Source organism: Mercenaria mercenaria, chromosome 14 (genome assembly GCF_021730395.1).
Source record: "Mercenaria mercenaria strain notata chromosome 14, MADL_Memer_1, whole genome shotgun sequence".
NCBI lineage: Eukaryota > Metazoa > Mollusca > Bivalvia > Venerida > Veneridae > Mercenaria > Mercenaria mercenaria.
Window position 1 is genome coordinate 59435292 of NC_069374.1, and position 25642 is coordinate 59460933.

At 33.4% G+C, this 25642-nt stretch overlaps 1 protein-coding gene across 4 annotated transcripts in view; it reads right to left on the reverse strand.

Moving 5' to 3' along the window:
- LOC123527859 (ephrin type-B receptor 1-B-like) overlaps positions 1–25642 on the reverse strand; it is a 111838-nt gene that overhangs the window by 18100 nt on the left and 68096 nt on the right. For 2 of the 4 annotated variants that reach the window (XM_053523620.1, XM_053523622.1), the window contains exons 4-12: positions 23555–23710; positions 14688–14868; positions 12779–12968; positions 12378–12524; positions 8714–8786; positions 7910–7933; positions 5121–5235; positions 4531–4583; positions 2384–2425 (exon numbers count right to left, since the gene is read on the reverse strand). In XM_053523620.1, the coding sequence (XP_053379595.1) occupies positions 2384–2425; positions 4531–4583; positions 5121–5235; positions 7910–7933; positions 8714–8786; positions 12378–12524; positions 12779–12968; positions 14688–14868; positions 23555–23710 (981 nt within the window). The remainder of the gene's footprint in view (positions 1–2383; positions 2426–4530; positions 4584–5120; positions 5236–7909; positions 7934–8713; positions 8787–12377; positions 12525–12778; positions 12969–14687; positions 14869–23554; positions 23711–25642) is intronic. The other 2 variants (XM_045307556.2, XM_053523621.1) reach the window with 2 other exon arrangements.

Below are 25642 nucleotides of genomic sequence, written 5' to 3' on the forward strand. Positions count from 1 at the left end.
GTAAATAGTTGAAATAATTTGCTCAAAATATGATTTGTTAATATTTAAGATTACCTCAAGCAATGCTTTTTACAGATAAATGTTCAACTCTTTGCATGTGCAGTTTTTTTTTGTTGCTATATACAGATGATCTTACCACGATTCTTCGAGAAAGGGAAGGTCATTTAGTAAAATTTAAAACAATAAATAGATTCAAAGATATCTTACAGAAACTGCACTGTTTATCATAGCTGTTTTTCAGTTTTTATGAAGAGAGTCTCAGACGCCCTTCACATCATCTTAATAAATTTCACCATTTAAGTCTACCAATTACAGAGTTTTCCTGAAATTCCTTTTTAATAACATTTGACTTCTGTCTGATTAAGGAGTTCTATCAATGACATAAATTTCAGACATCTATGTACAATGTTGAATTCAGCGCTAGAATATTACACTCTCTAATATCTACAAACTATAGCATCTAGCCTAAAGATAAATTGTGACCTTAATCAATTTCAATGACAAATATTTATAACGGAAAAATAATATCACAATGGATTTGTTTCAAACAAAACCTATAAAGGATTATAGGGGCCTCCGTGGCCGAGTGGTTAAGGTCGCTGGCTTTAAATCACTTGCCCCTCATTGATGTGTGTTTGAGCCTCACTCAGGGTGTTGAATTCTTCATGTGAGGAAGCCATCCAGCTGGCTTACGGAAGGTCGGTGGTTCTAGCCAGGTACCCACTAGTGATGAAATAATGCACGAAGGGGCACCTGGGGTCTTACTCCACCATCAAAGCTGGAAAGTCGTCATATGACATAATTGTGTCGGTGCAACGTTAAACCCAACAAAATAAATAAATATCAAGGATTATAAATATTGTACTTATGTTACATGATTCATAAAAACAAATGAACAAAGTAGTCAAAATTTTATGTCTTAGTCAAAAGAAGGTGACAGAAATATGTCTTAGTCAAAAGAAGGTGACAGAAAGACAAAAACACCTTTGTGATAGTTAAATGTTAGGCATTTTGTATACCCTTGAAAGTGTAGATTTTAGTAAGAATATCAAGGCAAATTTTCTGTAAAAACAATAGCTAAAACAGACAAAATGTGCCAATATAAATTATAATTTACATACTTCCAAGCAAGCAAAAATGCTGTTAACTTTAATAGAGACAAATTCTATATTGTCTTTTCATTCAATACAACCAATTCACTAAAAAGTTTAAGAAAAGTAGAAAATTTCAGAATGCCACACAATTCTTGAAGACTTGTACAGAAAAGTATATAATTCTAGACAGAATAATAAATGAAAAGATGAAAGTAGGAAATGAATTAATATGATGAGAGTGCAACAGAAATTAGTACAAAGGGCAATTCTGTTAGTAATTTTTAATGCTTTTCAGTAAATATTTGCAAATAAAGTGGACATAAGAACAAAGCAGATATATAACATATTAAGCATTCAAAGCACTGGTTAAATACACTAATTGTAAACAGTTAAGATGTTAAACCTTGGCATACAGATAATTTGAGCATACCAAAAAGTATAAAAAGCATGGCAAAATTTGAAATTGTATAACATAATAAAAACGTGAATGCATAGCCAAGGCAATTTTTCTTGACTGATTACAACATTGCCTAACTGTGGTTCTAACAAGAAACTTTCATATCACTTCTATTTCTACAAAAGTACACAAAAGGAAATCCTGCAGTAAAAGTCTACAAGTTTGTAATGATATTCCACTGATGTACATGAAACGAATATGAGCACTATGAATTGAATTACTGGAAACATTATCACCACAGTTAGGCAGTTACATCTAAGATTACAATAACTTTCTGCTCACTACGGCACTTTTGACCTTGAAAATGTTTTTTTCCTGTTTTCACAGATTTTAAAAACTTGCAAATCCAGTTTTTAGGCACCAATTCACTTTGCCAATGAAATCCGCTCTTGATCATGTTAAATGTCCATTTATATTTCGTAACTGATATCACACTTTTATGGTAATAGGCAACTAATGGAGCTTTTTTCAACAGAGAAACATGTCTGTAAGGCAGTTAAATAAGACTCCTAAATGGAAAATGATGACAATGAATCATCTGCATGAAAATTAGTAAAAATGTAACGCAAGACAGTATTTTCTTAACAATGTAATCCAAATACACGACTTTCTTAAATTGTCACAGACATATTTGACTAATCCAGATCAAAAATTGAAATTGATTAACGAAACATAAAATGTGCATATAAAATTAATAACTCTTTGACAACTACCTTTGCCAATAATGGTAATAAAGCATAACAAGTGCAAGTATCTAATTGGTTAATCAAATAAAAAAGATGAAAGGTCAAGGTCAAAAGTTACTATGGTGACCCAAAGGAAGATTACTCACTGGATCCGTTTATATGAGGCTCAAGTGGGGGGCAGTGCAGAACTGAATGAAGAAAAATAATGAACGAGCCATGTTTAATAAACATACACCCACATACCTGAATAATACTGTTTTTATAACAATGGATTTTTAGATTAGTTTACAGGTATACTAATTTATTTTCGCCGACGGTGAAATATGTTAGCAAAGCAAGTTTGTTTGAACTTTAACAGGTCCATATGATTCACAGTGCTTATTAATAAAGCTGCTGGTACTTCTCATGATCAAGGCATTGCATTCAACCATGTTTCTGTATTAGACAAAAACAGACAGCATAGATGCCAAATCTTTATGCTCTCTCCTAACTAGGAACTCAAATGAGCCGTACCATGAGAAAACAAACATAGTGCATTTGCGACTAGCATGGATCCAGACCAGCCTGCGCATCCGCACAGTCTGGTCAGGATCCATGCTGTTCGCTTACAGTTTCTCTAATTGCAATAAGTGTTGAAACCGAAAAGCATGGATCTTGACCAGACTGCGCAAATGCGCAGGCTGGTCATAAACCATGATGGTCGCAAATGCACTATGTTGGTTTTCTCGTGGCGCGTCTCAAATTATAAGAGGGAATTATAACCATTCAAACTAGAGTACATTAATGTCTGCTTATTAAAAGTTCAGTTTTGTGGTTTAATAGCTTAGTTTAAAGCAATAAAGATATGTTGTGGAAATTGCATTAGATAATATTATGACATTTGGAAATATTCAGATATTATCATCCCGAAAGTACAGATTACTAAGTGTCAAATCTTATTATCTCAATAAAAATCATTAAAATGTTACGGTACATAATTATGATCAATCGATTAAGAATTTACAGCTCATAGATTTTATGTAGGTTTTAGTAAATTGCATTCTACCATTACACGTATTGGGGAAAAAAAAAATGTTTAGGCAGTAACAACCAAAGTTAAAGCGACTTCAAAACTGGTGAGAAAGAGAAAGTAGTTCTCCATATAACACACACGATTCATGTACATATATATGAAGAACTACACTGTTCTACTGTTTAAAGCTGGTTCAAACTTGTCACGCAACTAAATTGCAATGAATCACAACTCATCACTACTGACAAGAACTTTAAAAAATGAAATGTTCCTAAAAAGTAAAAAACAGCAGACTTGCAACATGAAAGTTCGCGCTTACTTAACTCTATCATATATATATAGTTGTAACTCTTGAAAAAGTAAATTTTTCCCGACGCAACACCACACGAATTTTAGCAAAAATTCTTTTAAAAACCTTTTCCGGACAAGCATACTTTTCAAATGGTATCTTTTCAAAATGCCGTTTCCAACTAAATGAAAACATTTATAGCTTTTCATTGTTAATTTGCTAAGTTGTATCTTACAAGGCTGCTATCATAAATGGTGAAAAAAAAATCTGTCTACAATGTCTTAGATGATTTGCAGGATAATTAAAAACGAAGCCTCACAAAGCATTAAATCACTACATAGCGAAAACTTAAAAATGGCGCTACAGTCTGTCACCAACATCGAACATAATGAATATAATGTAAACCTAAATATAGTTGAAAGAGTGAAGAAAGCAAAAATGTTGGTCTCAGTTTTACTATTAGGTATTGGTTTGTAACAACCATGGTGTGAACAGCCTATTATATTTACAGTATTTTAAGATTTCTTGAAAGAATTCAAAGAAATATGATCATCTCTTGTATTTAATTATGTCAATTGAGCATGTAAAAGTGTTTCAAATATGAATATCAAAACAAAAATTTCCGAACTCGTTTAGTATTAGAAATATAACTCTAAAGCAAAGAAATGACACGTTTATATACCAAACTGATTTATGATCAAACAATCTGGTCTTAGCATTCTTTCAAGTGGGAATTTATAATTATGAAATATGAAGTCTGTAAAACATAAGTTGATGAAAATATCAAATTTTATGCTATATAACTCCACGTTTACTGAATTTCAAATTTGAATGTACTTGTATCTACATTAATAACAGGGTGCAAGTAAATGTACTGTCAACATGCGTGTTTGTTTTTCTCAAAATTGCACATAATATACTGGTGCTAACTTTAGGGCATCATGTGACAGCTATAAATAGTAACATAGTCATTAGACCATCATCTGACTTACCATGGTGATAAGGTCCATCAATATCAGAACTTTTGCCATCACTTCTTCTGTTTCTGAAAACAAAACGTAAAAAAAAAATTAAGAATGACAAATCCTTGTTAAATATTCAAGATGAGTGCTGAAAGCTACATCAAATTGTTTATGAAAGGTACAAGACTTCATAAAAAAAAAACTTCAATATAAGACATGCACAGATTACTTCCCTTAGAGTACTTTTCCAAGGTGAGCCAGATAATAAATCGTGCTTGAATCAAAATCATATTATATCAGCAAATGCTTATGGACTGACAACTTTACCACATGAACAGAAGAAAAAATAAATAGAACTGAAGGCAAAAGAAATGTGAAAGCAAAAATTCAGCATTACATTGTAAAAGAATAGTGTTTAACCTTTAGCCTGTATGCAGCAAGTGATTCTGCCTTTGCGGCCAGTGCAGACCAAGACTAGCCTGCATATCTATTCAGGCTGATCTTGGTCTGCACTGTTCGCTATTGTCAGTAAATTTTTAGTGATTACCCCTCCAACTGAATGAAGACCAATCCATTTTAGAAATTTAGCAGGGTAAAGATTAAATGTTGTACAACAATACCTTTTCAGCAGTATAAAGATCATGATTGCAGCTATGGCCATACACAGTATAACTGCAACAATGGCACCCACAATGATACCAATGGATGGTCCTGGCTCAAGCTCGGCCTTTCCTTCTAAAAATAGAAATAAATGCAATGTTCCATGACAGTCATCCAACATCATTTCAGATCAGCTAGATTTTATGCTGAATTTTAGCCAATTAAAATATCAATTATCTCTTACCAAACAAGGTTGTATTGTAACCCTTTATCCCTATTGTTTATTGAGTAAGTTATTGTACTGATAGGACAATGTTTTTCATAAAGGGTACAATACAGCAGAGCAGACAATGATTGTAAAACTGTTCATGGTAACCTACACAACTCTAAATTTTTAGATCTTCTTTTAAGAATGAAATTCTGTAATGAATAGAAAATTTCCTACAGACTTTCAGTGCATTTTATACAGTTTTGATAAAACCGTCACAATGAAATAGCTTATACTAACACATCTAAAACAGGAAATGTTTATTGGTCTATTACCAACAGCCTGTACCAAATGGTTAAATTTCTAATCAATAGATAAGTAAAGTTGCCTTCCCAGAAACTGTCAAATATGTATCAGAAACAAGAGGGCCAAGATGGCCCTAGGTCGCTCACCTAAGAAACACACCATAACAGTGTAAAACATGTTTGACCTAGTGATTTCATGGAAACAAATATTCTGACCAATTTTCATTAAGATTGGACCAAAAAATTGGTCTCTTGCGATAAAAAACAAGCATTTTCTTAGATATGACCTAGTTTTTGACCCTAGATGACCCATGTTCAAACTCGACCTAGATTTTATCAAGGCAATCATTCTGACCAAAATTCATAAAGATCAATTGAAAAATACAGCCTCTATCACATACACAAGTTTTTTCTTTGATTTGACCAAGTGACCTAGTTTTTGACCTCAGATGACCCATATTCAAATTCGACCTAGATTTCATTAAGGCAATCATCCTGACCAAATTTCATAAAAATCAATTGAAAAAAAACAGTCTCTATCGCATACACAAGATTTTTCTTTAATTTGACCTAGTGACTAGTTTTTGACCTCAGATAACCCATATTCAAATTCGACCTAGATTTCATCAAGGCAATCACTCTGACCAAATTTCATGAAGATCAATTGAAAACTACATCCTCTATTGCATACACAATGTTTTTCTTCGATTTGACCTAGTGACCTAGTTTTTGACCCAAGATGACCCATTTTCGAACTCGGCCTAGATTTTATCAAGGTAATCATTCTGGCTAAATTTCATGAAGATCAGTTGAAAAATACAGCCTCTATCGCATACACAAGGTTTTTCCTTGATTTGACCTAGTGACCTAGTTTTTGACCCGAGATGACCCATTTTCGAACTCGGCCTAGATTTCATCAAGGTAATCATTCTGACCAAAATTCATGAAGATCAATTGAAAAATACCGCCTCTATCGCATACACAAGGGTTTTCTTTGATTTGACCTAGTGACCTAGTTTTTGACCCGAGATGACCCATTTTCGAACTCGGCCTAGATTTCATCAAGGCAATCATTCTGACCAATATTCATGAAGATCAATTGAAAAGTACAGCCTCTATCGCATACACAAGGTTTTTCCTTGATTTGACCTAGTGACCTAGTTTTTAAACCGAGATGACCCATTTTCAAACTCGGCCTAGATTTCATCAAGATTATCATTCTGACCAATATTCATGAAGAATAATTGAAAAATACAGCCTCTATCGCATACACAAGGTTTTTCTTTGATTTGACCTAGTGACCTAGTTTTTGACCCGAGATAACCCATTTTCGAACTCGGCCTAGATTTCATCAAGGCAATCATTCTGACCAATATTCATGAAGATCAGTTGAAAAATACAGCCTCTATCGCATACACAAGGTTTTTCTTTGATTTGACCTAGTGACCTAGTTTTTGACCCGAGATGACCCATTTTCGAACTCGGCCTAGATTTCATCAAGGTTATCATTCTGACCAAAATTCATGAAGATCAATTGAAAAATACAGCCTCTATCGCATACACAAGGTTTTTCTTTGATTTGACCTAGTGACCTAGTTTTTGACCCCAGATGACTCATTTTCGAACTCGGCCTAGATTTCATCAAGGTATTTATTCTGACCAAGTTTCATGAAGATCAGTTGAAAAATACAGCCTCTATCGCATACACAAGCTAAATGTTGACAGACAGACGACAGACAGACGACAGACGACAGACAGACGACAGACGCCGGACATCGAGCGATCAGAAAAACTCACCTGAGCATTGCTCAGGTGAGCTAATAAAAATAATCAATGTTAACTTCACAGACATTTAGAGAAATGACTTCAGTAATCTTGAAGTAAAAGCCCATTCCAGGGGAATTTGTGCACACAAGTTCTAACTGTCTGTCTGTGCAGTATCTTTATTATCTACCATTAAAGAACAATTCCAAGAAATACATTAAACTTCATATTAAGATTGACAATTTGCTCCTTTTTTAAATCTGAATACTGAAATTTTTTGAAGATTAAGTTAGAAGTTAGCAAGCCAATGTTAATACTTCCATTTTGTCTTAAATGTAATTCCCTAAACTACATATTACTAATGAAATTATATATATATAATACATATATATTCCGTATCGTTGTTGAATTTTCAGACTATTATTTTACATTCTGTAGTATTAAGTCAGGCAGGGGGTAGGGAACGAATTTCAGTGAGAAATTATACAAGAAGAATAATGTAATAAAAGTGACTGTCTACTTTAATACTTACTGTCATTAGTTTGTGTTACATTTTCTATGATAAAAACAAGAAGAAAGAAAAAAAAACATTGCACATTTAAATGATGAGCTTTAAAAGCTGTGACATAATATGATATATTATTTAAAGTATCATATCTTTATAATTCTAAGAGGACAGAAACACTCTGCAGATGTAGTTTGTCTGACTGTTCGATATTGTTCTTTTTTTTTAACTCTCACAGGTACATATAATTTCACAGTCAGTGCCCACAATATATATATTTTGTCAATTTTTTGATATATATGCTACGCACTGACTGTGTAATCATGCACCTGTGACAGTTTAAAAAGTCTTAAAGCTAAAAATATTGTTTACTGCAATGTACCAGTGGTTTTCTTTTTCAAAGCAATATGAATTTCTTAGAAGTAATTGACAATATACACACATTTTGACAAAGAACCGAAGTATGTATCTTAAGACCCCTATTTCAATCATTCTCCCAACAACTACACTCAATCAACAGGTGAGCCATGCCATAGGAAAACCAATATAGTGGGTTTGCGACCAGCATGGATCCAGACCAGCCTGCTCATCCGTGCAGTCTGGTCAGGCTCCATGCTGTTCGCTTTCAAAGTCTATTGCAATTTGAGAAACTGTTAGCGAACAGCATGGATCCTGACCAGACTGCATGGATGCGCAGGCTGTTCTGGATCCATGCTGGTCACAAACCCACTATGTTGGTTTTCTCATGGCACGGCTCAAATACAGATACACCTCTGCATTATCAATCATATCAAAATGTTTGTAATCTTTTCCCTAGCTTTGTATATTTACCATATTGTGTCCTTGTTGTAGCGGCAAACATATCACTGAACTCGCCCCAACCTTCCTCTGTCTCCCCTTTAATCTGAATTACACAAAAGTCACAAAAATGATCAAAATTGCACGAATGTTTTACAGTTACACAAACAGTTACACAAATATATAAATCACTACAGTTGAATCTGCCTTAACAGCCAGCTGTAGTAGGCAACCACGTAAGCAGACAGGCAACTAATTTCCCAAAGTGACATTCTGTTCTAACTTCAACTTGTCTTAAGCAACCACCTGCCACAAGCACCCATATTTTGTTGCTCCCTTGGAAGGCTGCTTCATACAGGTTTGAATGTATATAGAGGATTAAAGAATATTTATCCAATGACAAATTTTAGTTTTTTAGTTAATAAAACCCACAAAAAACAAGTCCCCATGAATAATGATATTACATTGTACTTGCATGAGATGAATCAGCAAAATAAAATTACAGGCCTTGAAACAGGCAATGCTTCCATGCTGATTAAAGAAGTCATACATTTTCACCAAGATGGATGTCCCAATCAATGAAACCACTTATGTATATTTTCCGTATATGTACATACCATTATATTTCCACATCAGCTTATAACTACAGGGTTTCCCTCCTAACCCAATAATTTAATCAAACCGTCTTAATAAAGTAGCAATATTTTTCCCGTCGCTATCTGCGAGTACAAGAACATATGCTGAAGTTTCTCTTCCTTACAATGTTTTCCCTAATCAAATCAATTAAGGAACCTCCAATATAGAGCCATTCGATCAACTGTACGTTACTTTTATTGTTATTTCATAAGAATTTATTGAGATCGCATTTTCCGTAATGGAGTATGTGAAAGACTCTAATTTTCTATTTTCTGTATATTTCCATATTTCCTACATTTTTACGCGACCTAATTGAATTTATCGTCTCAATCATATGGAGAGGATCCTGAAGACCGAATATTAAATTACGCTCATCAATTATTCACGATAGATCTTGGTTACATCTATGACGGTTTATATCATAATCTATCATGATTTTTTGGAAACACGCAGAAAAACTGAAGTGTTTTTTATACAAATCTTTACAATTTATGAACTTGAGGCTATGCACAACACTGAAAAGAAGCAGTCATGTAATATGCAGAACACACTGCGAATTACATTAACAATTTATGCTCAAAATATGATAAATCCCCGATGGAGAAGAAATTTACAAGGAGAATATGAACAGCCAGGCAACCAGGATTAATAATTAGGTTAGTTTAAGTCAAAAGGGAAATAAGTCCATTCTTTGGACACAGTTTCCCCTGAAAGTTTTCCTCTTGAATTCCAATGTCTTCAACAATCTTGCCTAACAACATCAAGAATTGATTTTTTTTTTAATGGAATGAGCTTATGTAGTGTGTGGACAACATTTGGGAGCTGGGGTCTTAAATTCATTGACACAATATTGTGTGGATGAAAGGGAATAATATTACCCCAGCTCAACAGAAGAATGTTTTACTAAACAGTATTTGATACAAAATACCCCTATTAATTTTAAACCGACAAGATGCAAAGTTGAGCACACATTTTGCCATTTTAGATGAAAACCATGTTAGACAACATTTGCTTTATAATTAAGATTTCTGGTGGCAGCTCAGACAGCATTTTACGAGACAAATGTTCTCAAATCTAAACAATTTCTTTAAATCGGCAAATTTGAAATCTTCGTAAAATAACAAATACAAAATGACAAGCAGAGTGTCACAAAAAAAATTCAAATCTGAAGAAACCTCTTTATGATTTGTAATTACATGGAACGAAGGCACCAAATTGAGAGGAAATTCGTAAAAAATCTGTTTAATCTAAAATTTAATCAAGTTAGATTGCCTCCTAAATTTCCCTCACTGACATGGCCACAAAAAATTCAAATGAGCCGTGCCATGAGAAAACCAACATAGTGGGTGTGCGACCAGCATGGATCCAGACCAGCCTGCGCATCCGCGCAGTCTGGTCAGGATCCATGCTGTTCGCTAACAGTTTCTCCAATTCCAGTAGGCTTTAAAAGCGAACAGCATGGATCCTGACCAGACTGCGCGGATGCGCAGGCTGGTCTGGATCCATGCTGGTCGCAAACCCACTATGTTGATTTTCTCATGGCACGGCTCAAATAACCTTAACAGATGGAACTTCAGTATAAAGCCGGCTATTACCCCTCTGAGACTTGTCCTAGAATATATACACACAACTTATTTTGTGTATCCCCTATTTGATTAGAGTAAATTTAATGACTGCTTTTTTCACTCTTTGCCAATATTTTGTTCATTATTTTTCAAAATTCATAAAAGAGATTTGCTTCAAATTACTACCAAATATTCCCTACTAAAACATTAACTCCATACCGAGTCAAATTGTACTTCAAAACTCGATGAATCCATAAAAATCTGAAATAACCCTATTTAAATTCTTACAGGTTTTTAAAGAGCAAACTTATATGACTCTTAAACAACAATGTACAGCAATAAACATAAAATTGAAGTCATACAGATTTTTTATATATTTCTGGCGACGCTTTAAAAGCAAATCTGAACAATTAAGCAATTTTAAAAACTTCAACTTTTAAAACCGGCCAAGCATTTTGAAATGCAAAATCAATGTAATACTGATGTCTGACTTGTAGGCATATCCAAAATTAATAACCTTACTTGAAACTTTTCAAATCAATTTTTAACAAAAATTCACCATCCATAATAGTTTTTAAATATTTTTTCACTATGCAGCCAATTTATTAAATTCAAATTAGAGCAATATGGTGAGAAGGCAAAATCTACCGTTTAATCATGCACAAATTCTTCTTGTGCGATTTAAAAGAAAGTCACCCATCTACATCCTGACCTATTAGGTGATATTGAAATTCCATCATTGCGTTAAACATGTTGAACCACTCTTACGACAATTTGCCGCCTCGAAGCACCTATTTACATGTCTATTGCAAAAAAAACTTTATCAATACTTAAACCGCTAATAATTTCTGTACGGGGAAATCAGAAAAGAACAGATCAAAGGGATTTGTGTGGTAGCACGTGGTCTACGTGTTTGATGTATGGATAAAAGAGCTTCTGCACCAGTGATTCGACACTAGAAAATGAGAATTCAATGAGAAACGCAAGCTTCATGATTAAATCATTCTGACCAATGCTGTTTGAATTCCGTGTGACAAGCTCTGTACTTTTTACTTTTATTTCGCCCTTTGTTCAGCCATAAAACAGTATTGTACCAGACTTTTTTTGCAGTTCTGCGAGTTCATTCTTCATGATTTATTGAAGCAACATTGTTTAACAGCAAACAATTCCCGTTCTAAGTCTTGATAAAATGTCAGTCTGCAAAACCCATCAAAAGTTTCTTGTATATTGGGAATAACATTAGATTTCTACTTTTCCAAGAAAAATGTTTGAAATTTTTGCACAAAATTTAATAAAATCTTTTCTTTTTAAAAAAGTTATTTCAGTAAAATTTCACATCTCAGATCACACTTGCAACTACTGCTAGTGTAGTAAGATAGGTGATGAACGTCAATAGTTCCCTCAAATCACCATGAGGAACACACACCTCACAATTTCATCACACACTCCAGCATTTTTTTTTTTTTTGCAGCTTTTATAAAATTTGAATTACCTACCCTTATTTCATATTCTGTATTTTTGATGAGGTGCTTCAATGTGATACTGTCAGTAGTTGTTTTATTTTCCTTGAACCCTGAAACTCCGTTCTTGATTCTGTGTTGGACTAAGTAGCCCAACACTGTCCTTTGTGGGTCAACAATAACCTGTAAAATTAAGCATTAAACTTCATAATCATTGGTTTAGAGATACTGTTTTTATATAAACATATGAAAAGAGAGGCACATAGCCATCCCTAAAATCAAGAAATGAAATATATAAAAGTCCAATCCCTTTTAATGTCAATTTTTCATCAACATTTCAGCTAAACAGTTATATTGTGGTAATACCCAGTGGTCCCACTCACAACCTACCCAGTGATCCCACTCATGACTTCACACCAACAATGTACCATACATACCTGCCAAGTCAAGGTGATGTAAGTTTCACCAAATTCAACCAATCGGACGTTTCGTATTTCAGCTATAGACCTCTTGGTGACAAATTCAAATGAAGCAAAACTCTTAGTGTTTGTCATTGAGCTGACGCCATTTTCTGCATAAATCTTCACCGTATATCTTGTGCTAGGACGTAGACTGGTCAGCTCAATACTGAAAGTAGAAACATTTATACAGATCCTTAATATGAAATCATTTTTTTACATCTCAGTGAACTTTGTGACTGCAGCAAGGTCAATGTATCCTAGTTCAATTAAAATTCATTTATGATTACCTCACACGAAACAGTCTCAATGTAACCAAGTCTGCTATTATATGCTGCTTAAAACACAAACAATCTTTATTACAGGTTCTGTTAACTACAGTATTACGATCAGACAATATCTTAAACATTGGACAAAATGCTGTTCCACATGTAGTAGAAGAAAATCTATTTTCAGTCACAACAGACTTGATTTTTTTTTAAAATCTCAAAATTTAATACATTATGGATGAAGTAACACAATAACTACATGCAGTGTTAACCTGGCAGCAAACCAATGACAATTCCAGGGCTTAAAATTAGGCCACATAATGCCCAAAATCTGGGTACAACACAATAAAACTTAGTTCAGAGTGGTGTAGCCTAATGTCAAAGTTGCAGACCCTGTGAAAGAGTGCAGACCTATAAAATCTATTCTAAGACCCTTGGTTCCTGTGCGAACCAGCAATAAGCTGCAGGAACCCTATTGATCACACATTTTTTTAGCATTAAGCAGCAGAATCAATTCATTTTAAGTGTGCTGCATTGCTCAAATTGTCTCGTGAAAATAACACACAAATCCGCACATCAAAGAACGCTCACAATTAACAACGCAATAAGAATGGCATAAAAACCTGCATACTTCAAAGTGAAAACACATAATTCGAATTGCTGCGAAGTTCTGACAACAATATAAAAGCATCAAGCTAACGCTTAAAAAGAATCAACATCACACAAGCCTTCAATATTTCATTAGTTCAGGATATGCACAGTGTAGCTGAAACAATTATTCAATTTTACGTTAGCAGTTTTTTAGCCAGCACGAGAGCAGATACATACTACAACACAGAATTATCCTAAGTCTACATCCTAGGTTTAAGTCAAGATATTGCTTTACTTAACTTTAACCTGCTAAATTTCTATCAGTGCAGAAAAAGATCCATGCAGGCTGATCTTGGTCTGCACTGGTCATGCTGGTTGCAAAGACAAAATCACAATGCCAAAAGCAGGCTAAAGTTCAAGTGAATTTTTGAAGAGGCATAAATTGTCATGCATGGGCTGAGCGCAAAACTATTGTAACTGAATAAAAATTTAGAACAAGATACAATAGTTTCGCGCTCAGTCCTCATAACGTGAAAAGGACATCTTAGTCTTGTACTTTCTGGAAGAAATGATATTTTAGCACATAAAATTTAATGTAACTAAAAATCTGCAGGATAAAAAATCCTAAGTATCCAAAAATTATACATGTTGTTCCTTTTTGTAGTAAAAATGATTATATTCACGAATCTTTAAAACCCATTTGGAAACTTTCATCAAATGGTTCCATCTGCTATGACACAGCACATACTGTAAAATCATTTAATTTCGTGGGCATGAAATTTCATGGTTTTGGTCAAAACGGCAATTTCGTGGGGATATGAATTCGTGGATTTCAACTTTTGAACATAAAATGAATGAAAACTTTACTTGTTCGTTGGGATTAAATTTCATGGATTGACCCAAAAACGAAATACACGAAAACTAGCCCCCCACAAATATTGATGATTTCACAGTTATGTTTAATATAAAAAGTCTTCATGTTACTGCCAAGTCTGGGTAATTTATAAGGTTATTTAAATGTTACTTACCTAGTACCATTGAAGCCTGAAGGTCGGGGACTGTACATAACATTGTCCTCACAATTTGGACACTCAATTTTGTACCGAACGTCTGTCCTTCCACCATCATGTTCTGGTGGTTTCCATGACAACTGTACCATTGTATCCTTGACAACAACAACCATAATATCTCGAGGTGCTGAAGGGGGTCCTAAAAGAAAAAATATCTTGAATTTAAATCTATCTTAAATAAATTGTTATATATATGAACCATCACTAGTACTTCAGTTACACAAAAATTTCTTAGTTTCGCAATAACAACTTCTACACTTGTAACTGAAAAGTTTTTAGCAGTGTGGAGAAGTATACTGTAAAGATATAATTTGTGGGTATAAAATGTTGTGTTTTTTGCCCAAAACAGCTATTTCGTTTGGATATGAATCGACGGATTTTCATTGATCAAGAAATGCGAATTATCTAATTAACCATTACCCTACTATACTTTTAAAATGGAGTGGTCCATCATTTAATTTGGGCAGTATTATTCAAAGGGGTGTTCACTGAAAATTTATACTGACTGAATAGCGAACAGTGCAAACCATGATCAGTCTGCATGGATGATCTTGGTCTGCACTGGTCGCAAAAGGCAGAATCACTTGCCATAAGCAGTCTAAAGGTTGAATTATTTCTAATGATACCAGAAAAAAAAAAATTTCAAAAACACTTTTGAAAGACATTTCTACTTGAAACCATCTGTCAAAATGGGGCAGGGAAGTAAGCTGTTTCAACTCTCTTCGCATGTTTTTTTTTTTCTTTTTAAATCATAAAACTGACAACCATTAAGTTTTAAGCACATGATATTAGTGTGCAAAACAAATTATTTACTTAATAGCTGCACTTTTTACATTGACAAATGTAGATTTCACATATTAGTGACATTAAACTAACATAAAACGTAAAGGAGCAATTTCAATGTATGTTCAAATTGTAAAATATCTTTATGACGACTGTATATTTCCTTTGTAAACAGATCATAAAATAGTAAATGTTATTTTAGATCTGTAATCATTAAGTTATTCCTTCACTTTATTACAAATATTATAATATTTTTTTAAACAGCCCCCATCTGGAATTGCAACTTTTAAAAATTTTATTACCCAATTTTCTGCCACATAGACCAACTACAATAACACCTTTTTTACACAACTTCATTTTTTTTTTTACATCAACTAAATTATTCAACATTTTAAATTTGTACGAAGTACCTGCATTCTCATTTTGATATCTTTCATCTTGAAAAAAAAAAGATATAATTTACTGTAATAATGTTTGCAACAAACACCCAAGTCTGACGGTTATTCATAATCGCCGTCGCTCGTAAACATGCTTTATCATTTTAATATCGAAACAAAAAATGGCGATCTGAATGAAGATAAAGTTATAAAAGTCGTTTCATAACATCAATTTATTTTGATAACTTAATTACACCAATTTATATGCCAAATATATACAAGCCAAAGTGCACACTTCATAATTAAGTTTTTATTTCACGAAAGCATACAAAACTAAAACGTTCCGCACCACGATATTAATTCTATGAATAGACCACTAATTCTTGTCATAACCGTTAACCATATTTTTCTAAATGCATTTTCTTAATAAGAATGAATGATTGAAATGATGAATTTTACATAAAAGGTTTTTGGCAATTCAAAGTACTGTAAATAAAGTGTTAAATGAATTTTGTCATACTTCTAGTATGAAAGATGGCTACTAAAATTTTGTTTGTGAAATAATTATATACCGATGTTTCCTTGAAAGCTTATTATCATCTTAGATTTGAAGTACCGATACTTCAGAAGAGAAGAAATAATAACAGATTAACTCGGAGAGAAACCATATAGAGGCCCATGTTGTGTTTCTATCATTGTTCAACATGTGAGTTAAAGTTGTATAAAGTCCCCTGTAAATGAGACTCGGCAGTGATTCCAGTACTTCTGGATGATTTAAGAAAAATGACATGCATATGAAAATTTTAAGAGAAATTGAAGTTGGTTATTTCTGTATTATATTGAGGTACAGGAGAAGTATCTGCCTAACCTTTAGCTGGCTAAACTTATAAATTGGACTGGTCTGTCCTTCAACTTGGGAAGTGCCATTGATTATTCAAAGGGGTGTTCGCTGAAAATTCATTGACTGAACAGCAAACAGTGCAGACCATGATCAGCCTGCAGGTCCGTGCAAGCTGATCTTGGTCTGCACTGCACTAGTAGCAAAGGCAGAATAACTTGCCAGGCTAAGCACTGCAATACAGGCATTCCAACTTATCTCCAACTGATTTATAACAGAAAGGATTTTTAATAAAGATGCGTAAAAGTAAATACAGACCAATAATTTTACTTTAATAGCAGCATGCAGAAAGGTATTTATATGAAAATCATTTCATAATGGCCCTATATAAAAGAAAAATATTTCTATCTACCATGATCCAGACAAGTTATTGTCTTTTTCTTCATGATATTTGACATTATTCAGAGAGTATTAATTATCACTTAGTTTCAGCTATTGTTTGCTAAATGTCACTTTATTTGAAAATAGATATCATTCAGAGATATTTCAGACAAATCTTTGGAATTTAGACAAATCTTTGGAATTTGAATATCCATTTTAATTATATTTTCTAATCTTCTGGCCATTTTAAGCAGACTACCTTTGATTTATAATAGTATGCAATGTCTGATATTATAGAAAAAATGAAATATTATCTTGTCTAAGAAACAAAAATGCTGAATTAACTAAATTAATCCTCACGGTATTAAAATCTATTTTCAGTACGTAGAATTCAACTACTTATAATGTCTGCTAATACAATTAAAAAGATTGAATTTGCAATTTTACAGAAGTTATTTCCCTTTGACATTTTTCAACAGTGTTACTTCCCTTTGGTATTTATGCAACAGTTACTTCCCTTGTAGAAGAAAAAAATGCTGCAAATGAGTTTTTTTTTTTTTCTTCTTGTTTTATATATATTATGTGTCTTGCCCTTTTTTATGGAAGTTTGGGGTGAGTGGGGACATACCGTATAGCGGGTTATTTCTGCGGTCAAAATATTCTGCGTTTTGGCCCCAAAAATTGTGAAACAAATTTCTGCGTGTTTAATTTCTGCGTTTTCACATAAAAGGAAGAGAAATTTCTGCGTTTATGATGCCAAAGAGGAGGTAGTTCCTCGCATGATCGGGCGTTGTGAGAATGATAGCGTATGAAAACAACAAACTAAATTACCGGTAACTGTTGTAAAATAACTTTGCATTTAATGAAAACATTGTAGGATACAATAACATGTGAATTGAAAAAATATGAGTACAACAACAATTGCACATGCACAACTACAAGCTACGGTATATCGGCATAACGGTTATACTTATATAAAGGTTATTAAAGTATAGTTCGGAAGATATTTATTACAAGGGTTTAATAAGAATAACACAACTGAAATTCACTCAATTATTTCATTCACAGAAGAAAAATGTTTTCTGAGGTATTAACAGTTAGGGCTTTGATTGACCATCACACCTAATTATACAATTATCGGTAATTGTCAGATTGTGACGGTAATTTCCAATAATTACTTCGGATTACCTAGGGAAACATAACATGAAACAACGTTGGGGAAAATGCAGTTTTTTTTGCGTTTTAAATTTTTGCTGGATGAATATTCTGCTGGAAATATTTTTGCGATTTTACCGAGAGACCGCAGAAACGCAGAAATATTCCCCCCGTAGAAATAACCCGCTATACGGTAGTAAGAAAAGTCTGGGTAAAATTCAACATCAGCTCTATGGCACGTTTATATCTTAAATTAATCTCACATTCAGCATGTAAAAGTCTGTAAATGTTTAATTATTTCAAGCACACATCCAATAAAGAACAATAAAACCTGTTGACGTCTCTAATTACTTTTCACCTATAATTTCAACAAGCTACAATGACTTCATAAAATATTCAAATTCTGTTTAGAAAAACGAATATTATTTCCCAATTAATATCTGCCTCATGGGGACAATTTCATGCATCTGCTCTTAATTAATTTCAAGTTACTAAGTTTATTATCTTAAGGTCATGAAAAAACAAATTAAATATTTACTAAGATTTTCATGCACACACAGTTCTTGAATCCATACTTAATCCGAAACTTAAGTACTAAAAGGAAATCTTGTTTACAAACATTTATGTAAGAAACCACTGTCAGACAGTAACCTTCTCAAAGAGCTGTGCAAGCTGTAACTTAGAACTAATATTTGCCCCCAAAATCCCCTGGCCCCCAGCCATGGACACCCACACCCACACACCCTTCTGAGTCCTTTCCATGTCTTGTGAATATTTAAGAAGACAAGCCATGTAGAAAACAGCCAAATGGGTAGACTAAAATTTTATCCTTACTATTTTAATTTTTTTTTAATTTTTGTTGGGTTTAACGTCGCACCGACACAATTTTAGGTCATATGGCGACTTTCCAGCTTTAATGGTGGAGGAAGACCCCAGGTGCCCCTCCGTGCACTATTTCATCACGAGCGGGCACCTGGGTAGAACCACCGACCTTCCGTAAGCCAGCTGGATGGCTTCCTCACGTGAAGAATTCTACTTATCCTTACTATAGCACTTATCATGCTGAACACGACTGATTCTGATTTTGCGCCCAATGTAGATGACCTGCACTGTTCGACATGTAGTCAGTATCTATTTGGTAAGCACCCCATTTAACAGTTAAAGGTACGGCCCAAATTGAAAGATGGACAAGTTCATTATAGAAATTTAGTTACTTTAAAAGGTTAGAATTTAGTAAAAGACGTGTTCTATTCATAAATGAATACACTGTAAAACATATGTGCATACAGGCATATTTTTTTAATTTCTTATCTCCAAAACTTTTTACTCTTTTGGTAAAAGGGTGCAAATACATATTTAAGCGTCAACCAAAATGTTAATAGAGTAACAGCATGTATTCTTATTACAGGTACAGCGTGTCATATAATATCACTTAAAGTGATAACTGAGTACTTTCCTTATAACTAGATTATGCAAGTAATGGAGCAATGCTAATTATACATTTCTCAGAAAATTAGTCGGCAGTGATAAAATGTGAATATATCACATATTTCTAGCATATTTTCATCTACTGTTACCCATTATGCATTCACAGCTTCATTTATTACCAACATATTATGTAGTTTACATCTTACAAGAATAAAACGCTTTATCATTAAATGCAGAAAATATTAATTTATTCCGTAAATTCGTACTGCTAAGCGAGTAATCCTGCCCATTAGATACCTATCTAGTTAGAAATAAGCATATTATAAACATTAGTCTTAAAGGATAAAAGAACATAAAGATTTGTATCACTAAGACTCCCAATTATTCATTTTTTACTCTTTTCTGCATACATTATCTTTATCGGGCCTAAAAATTATTTCGACAAATTTGATTTACGACTATTTTATATAATCTCCACCGCTATACAGCAGAGTGAACAAAAATTTGCTATCGCTATGATTAAACAAGGCCACCCTTAGAAAGTCATGGATTCTTCATTCAAATTACTTGCTTCGTAAAATATTTTATCGTGGATTTGACGATTTATACTCTCTCCGGACAAAAGGGAAACCCGTCTTGTATCCGATAAAATCTTGATATTTTACTCTTGTTGTCAAAGTACATAATACTGTCTTACAAAGAACAGCAATTTATAGCAATTACTCTGGCGATAATTAAAGTGAAACGTTACGCTTGCTACCAACGTTGACAAAAAATTGAGGCCAAATTACAAAGAATGAATAAGTGTGCTTATAATTTTGGGTGTATACTCAATTACATCTGACAAATAATAAGATCGTAATGAGAATTAGCATGAAATATCAAATTTTTCTAACTTTTAAGATATTACACCGAACAGCAAATTAAATTACCCTTAGCTTTTTTAATGCAACACTTGCCATACAACACGAACAGAAAGCTTTTATTCTTTTGTGTGCTATCCATGTTTTACTTATGTAAATAAAATGACCTCACATAAATTGGCTTTGTCTTATCATACAAGGTTACATTTTTTCCTATTTATGTGTTTCGACTGAAAGATTTTTAGTGCTAACAGCTGTATTCATATTTTGATATACTGAACTCAGTTTTTCATTCACCATAAAATAACGGCCTCCAGCTGTGACGAAATATGCTGTGAGATCCGCCTTTCAACCCGCCCCCTTTTAGCCCCATTTACACCCTTAAATGTACCTTCTCGCAGTAATAAATTATCACATCAAAAAAAAACATATGCAATTGTAAAGTAATAAAAATTACTGCCATTTTTACATGAGAAAAGCTTTTAATTTTCTGGCACACTAGATATAATATAGATTGAAATATCTAACTGGTGAACGAACATCCTTTTTATTGCTCTTTGTTGGAAGTATTTTACATGATTAACTTCAACTTCAAAGAGCACCAGTGCTACTTTTTCTTTAATTAACTTTACAGTTAATGTCTCCCAGCTCCTGTTTTAAATGAGCAAGTTTGGACACGAGCTGATTTATTTAAAACACAATAGCAAAAGTCGCCCAGTAGAACTGACTCAATTCTTTCGCTAAAATATAACTGACTTCAAAACTTCACTCTTACCCTGCTAAATTTCTATAATTGACCTGTCCACCTTTCAATTTGGACAGTACCATTAACTGTTAAGGCGTGCTTACCAAAACAATAATGACTGAATGGCGAACAGTGCAGATCTTGATCAGACTGTACATCCACTGATCATGATCTACACTGGTTGCAAAGGCAGAATTAATCGTGTCCAGCATGGTAAGGGTTAATATAAAATGGAAATTTTTGCAAGGGATATTATTTTGCTAATATTCAGTAACTGACAAAATTAACAGTGAATGTGATGATTTTGTTAAAAACTGTTCAAGATATTTCACAAATTGGCCAAACAATTCATAAATATTCTACTTAGCCCGCTAATTCTAATTTTTATATAGTGCAATTTCAGCCTTGTGAGAACGATCTGATTTTATGGTATAAAAGTAACATGTGACTACAAGAAAAAAATGTGAACAGTCTGTACCTTTGTTTCATGATAAAAAGAAATGTAAAAAAAAAACCATTAATGTTTTCAAGAAATAATTTTTTTTTATAACCAATTTTACCAAACCTGTTTTTTTTTCTTTCAATAAAAAGCCTGAACTGAATGATGGGGGAGGTTTGTGTTTTATTCATACACATAAAAACAACATTACAGTAGTTGAAAAAAAAAAGGCCTGTATTTTCCAACAACAAAGGCTTGATTACAGTGGCTGTCATTTTTTCTTTGAACCTCTTCAATACATACAATTAAATAAAGGATCCTTTTTACAAACAGATTTTATAATCGGCTGTCAGTTTTTACATCACAATTACAGGAGATATGACAGGCAACAACCAATGCTTACAAATGCACAATTTACTTTCTTTACATTTTGATCAGAAAAATTTTGACAGGTAAAAATGATGCTGGATTTTTATTCTCCATTTTCTATACAATGTGACAGTTCCCATGATACTTTGCATTGAACTGAACACTTAAAAACCCAAAACTGTTCACACAAGAGTACAAATTGTCTGCTACAATTAAGCCCACTTCTGCTTTCAAAGTGCAAGCCTTTGATATTTTCTTTCAAACTATTGCTAAATCAATTTTTATAGAAATTATTTCAATTGCATTATTGACATAAAATTGTACAAAATTATGTTTAATGTTGTATGAATGCCTATAGGCTGACAGTTTAAACAGAGAGACTCAGTGTTGTCAAATATAACCTTTTAAGTAATACCAATAGGTTTCAGTAAAGGGAGTTAATTGGTGGTGAAAATGTTCGCAATTGGGGTTTGGTGATAAGACAGTCTCAATTTTTCCCAAATTTGAGACTAGAATTAAAACAGTGTCTTTCTCTGCATAAGGTAAAGCAAAATTGATAACAAAGATCATTTTAAATGTACATCCTAAACAAATGGGCATGTCTGAGGCTGGTGTTATTAATATGTAATGGATAGTTGAATTTTTTTCCAAATTTTGACCAAAATGCCCCGTAAAATACCAAAAAACTAACGGTATGAGTCAACTGAGAAAAGGCCTTGCATACAGCATTTTTACCAAGATGAGACATTGATGCCCCAGTGAGTAGAATAGCTCTACCTATTCTCAAAAAGTCAAGCTGTAAAAGCAACTTCACTTTCAAAATAATACGTTAAGTAAAATATATTAACCCTTAGCCTGCTAAAATTCTAAAATAGACTGGTCCATCATTCAATTTGGGCAATGCCATTTAATATCCGAAGGGGTGTTCACTGAAAATTTACTGACTGAATAGCGAACAGTGCAGACCATGATCAGACTGCACGGCAGAATCAGTTGCTGCCAGCAGGCTAAGGGTTAATTACCGGTAACATCTTTTAACAGATCTAAGACTAATTTACAGTTTGCCATACAGGGAAACAGTAACCAACACTTATATAAGCTATACATCAGTGGTTCAGGCCTCAATGACGCGAGTGGTTCAGGCCTCCATGAAGGGAGTGGTTCTAGCCTCCATGAAGGGAGTGGTTCAGTTAAGGCCTCCATTACGTAAGTGGTTCAGGCCTCCATGATGGGAGTGGTTCAGGCCTCCATGAAGGGAGTGGATCAGTTAAGGCCTCCATTACGCAAGTGGTTCAGACCTCAATGACACAAGTGGTTCAGGCCTCCGACAGATGAGAGGTTCAGTTCATGCCTGCTTACATAAGTGGTTCAGGCCTCCATGAGAGGTTGAAAAACTGTTCAGGCCTCCATTATATAAGTGCTTCCGGCCACTAACACCGATACTTACGAGTACATGGCATCGTTTTGTTGTCTGTGTCTGCCCTGTAGTAACTGTTGTAGCATGTACAGACAACTGACTTCTCGGAATCTGTGAAACTGTTGTTTGGGCATCTATGACAAGTCAGATCACTCGCATGCCACTTGAAATAATTCTTCGGACAAGCTGAAGAAAACAACGGAAAGAGAATTTTTTTTACTAAATGTCTTTGAGGGAATGATTTTGCCCATGGCAGAATTTTACACTACATGCAAATTGCACACAGTTTACAAAGTTTGACAGTTTCCGGCAGATTAATCGATGCAAGTCAATTTTCATGGAAGCTGAAGTTTGCATGATAAAACTAACAACTGCCCAATAAGAACAACTTTGCACGCCTTTGCAATTTTGCTGCAGGCTGGATGACAGAAAGGTGAAAGACGTTCAAACTAATTAAATTAGTATCATCGTGGTCAGTCACCAAAATAATGATCTACTGTCATGCGATGAACATGAAATTTTCCGAAATGTTCAGTGCAAAACAGCAAATAATTATAGAGGCCAAACAATAACTACTCCCTATATAATAACAGCTCCCCGTGCAGTCAGGAGACCATGAGTTGGGGGGTATGGGACTGTATCAGCTGTTAATGAAGACATGTTTTTTACAATGATACTTTAGATTAGCACTCTGACATGAATTTTGTTATCTCTTTATTACAACAAATGAATGGTTAATTAAATTTTAAGCTATCTTAAAAAATTTGTACGAATTCAACCAAGATTATTAATTGTCAATGTAAGTCTTTTGAAAAACTGAGCAGAATTTTATCAAATCTGCATATTTTGTATCTTTTGCCTCTTACAGAATAGACGTTAAAAATATAATAGCTGTAATTATCATCAACATACAGCAAACTTCAAGTCATGCATAGTTATGAGTAAGACACCCCAGGGTTCCCTTTACTTCAGAAAATATTTACTGACAGATCAATTATAAAGGACTGATTCAATCCGTAATTACTAATATTTCAATATGTATCTGATTATTTTGTAGTAAACTACAAAAAATCGTTTAAATCACTTAATTACAAGGTTTCTAAATGATTTATGGTAAAATTGCACATTTCTCATTACTTTTACCATACTGTATTAACAAAGACATTAAGTATTAGGGTAAAAATTAAAAGCAAGAAATCTTGGTGTGACATGCGAAAATTAAAATCTACTTTACATTAAAGACTCCGCCTTCAAGTTGGAATTTATATGACATTTTAATAATGAAGTGCAGCCACTATTTATGATGGGCCATTCCATCAATGACAACTTCAGAATTTTTTTTTCTTTTTTTTTTTTTGACATTATCCAAAACTTTCCTTTTATTCACAAATTAAACAGATCTCCTTGATAAAACATTTTTTACAAAGCAAATGATGGTTAATTTACCAAAATGCAGTTATAAGTGTACTTATCATACAGATATTTTATATTTCACCTCTTCTTAGTATTTTTACAATTTTGCACAAGCAAATGTCAAAATTACATTTCATTTTCAGCAAGATTTAACTTAACCTATTATTGCATGATCAAATCAGTTTTCTCATTTACCACGAGAGAGGAATTATTTTGAAAATTGCTTTTCTCATATGTTTTTGCTCTTTTCTAATTTCAGTTTTTACAGTTTTCTTCATGTAATGCCTATAAACCAGAAAATTGACATTTCTACATAAGCAATAAAAAATCTGGTCAGAATTATTCTACGATAAAAATAACAATTTACATGATAGGAAAAATATTGGCTATGGGGAAAATTCCGCAATAAAGCAGTTTTATTTCTTACCGGAATCTACAAATTTTATGTAAAACCTTGTTATAATTTGCAATTATCAACATAAAATGGAAAGTCATGTCTATGATGTATTTTATGTTCAGATTATAATGCAATATCCGTGCAAGTAATGTAGACAAATATATGGGGAATAAGTAAGCCGTACATCTATTTGTACATTTTATACCCTTTCTACCACTTTGAGAAATTGCCTTTTCTGTCATATTACATAGATTAAATTGCTGTAAAGTTAAGCAATCCATTTCTTTTATTGCCTATCTCCTGCACAT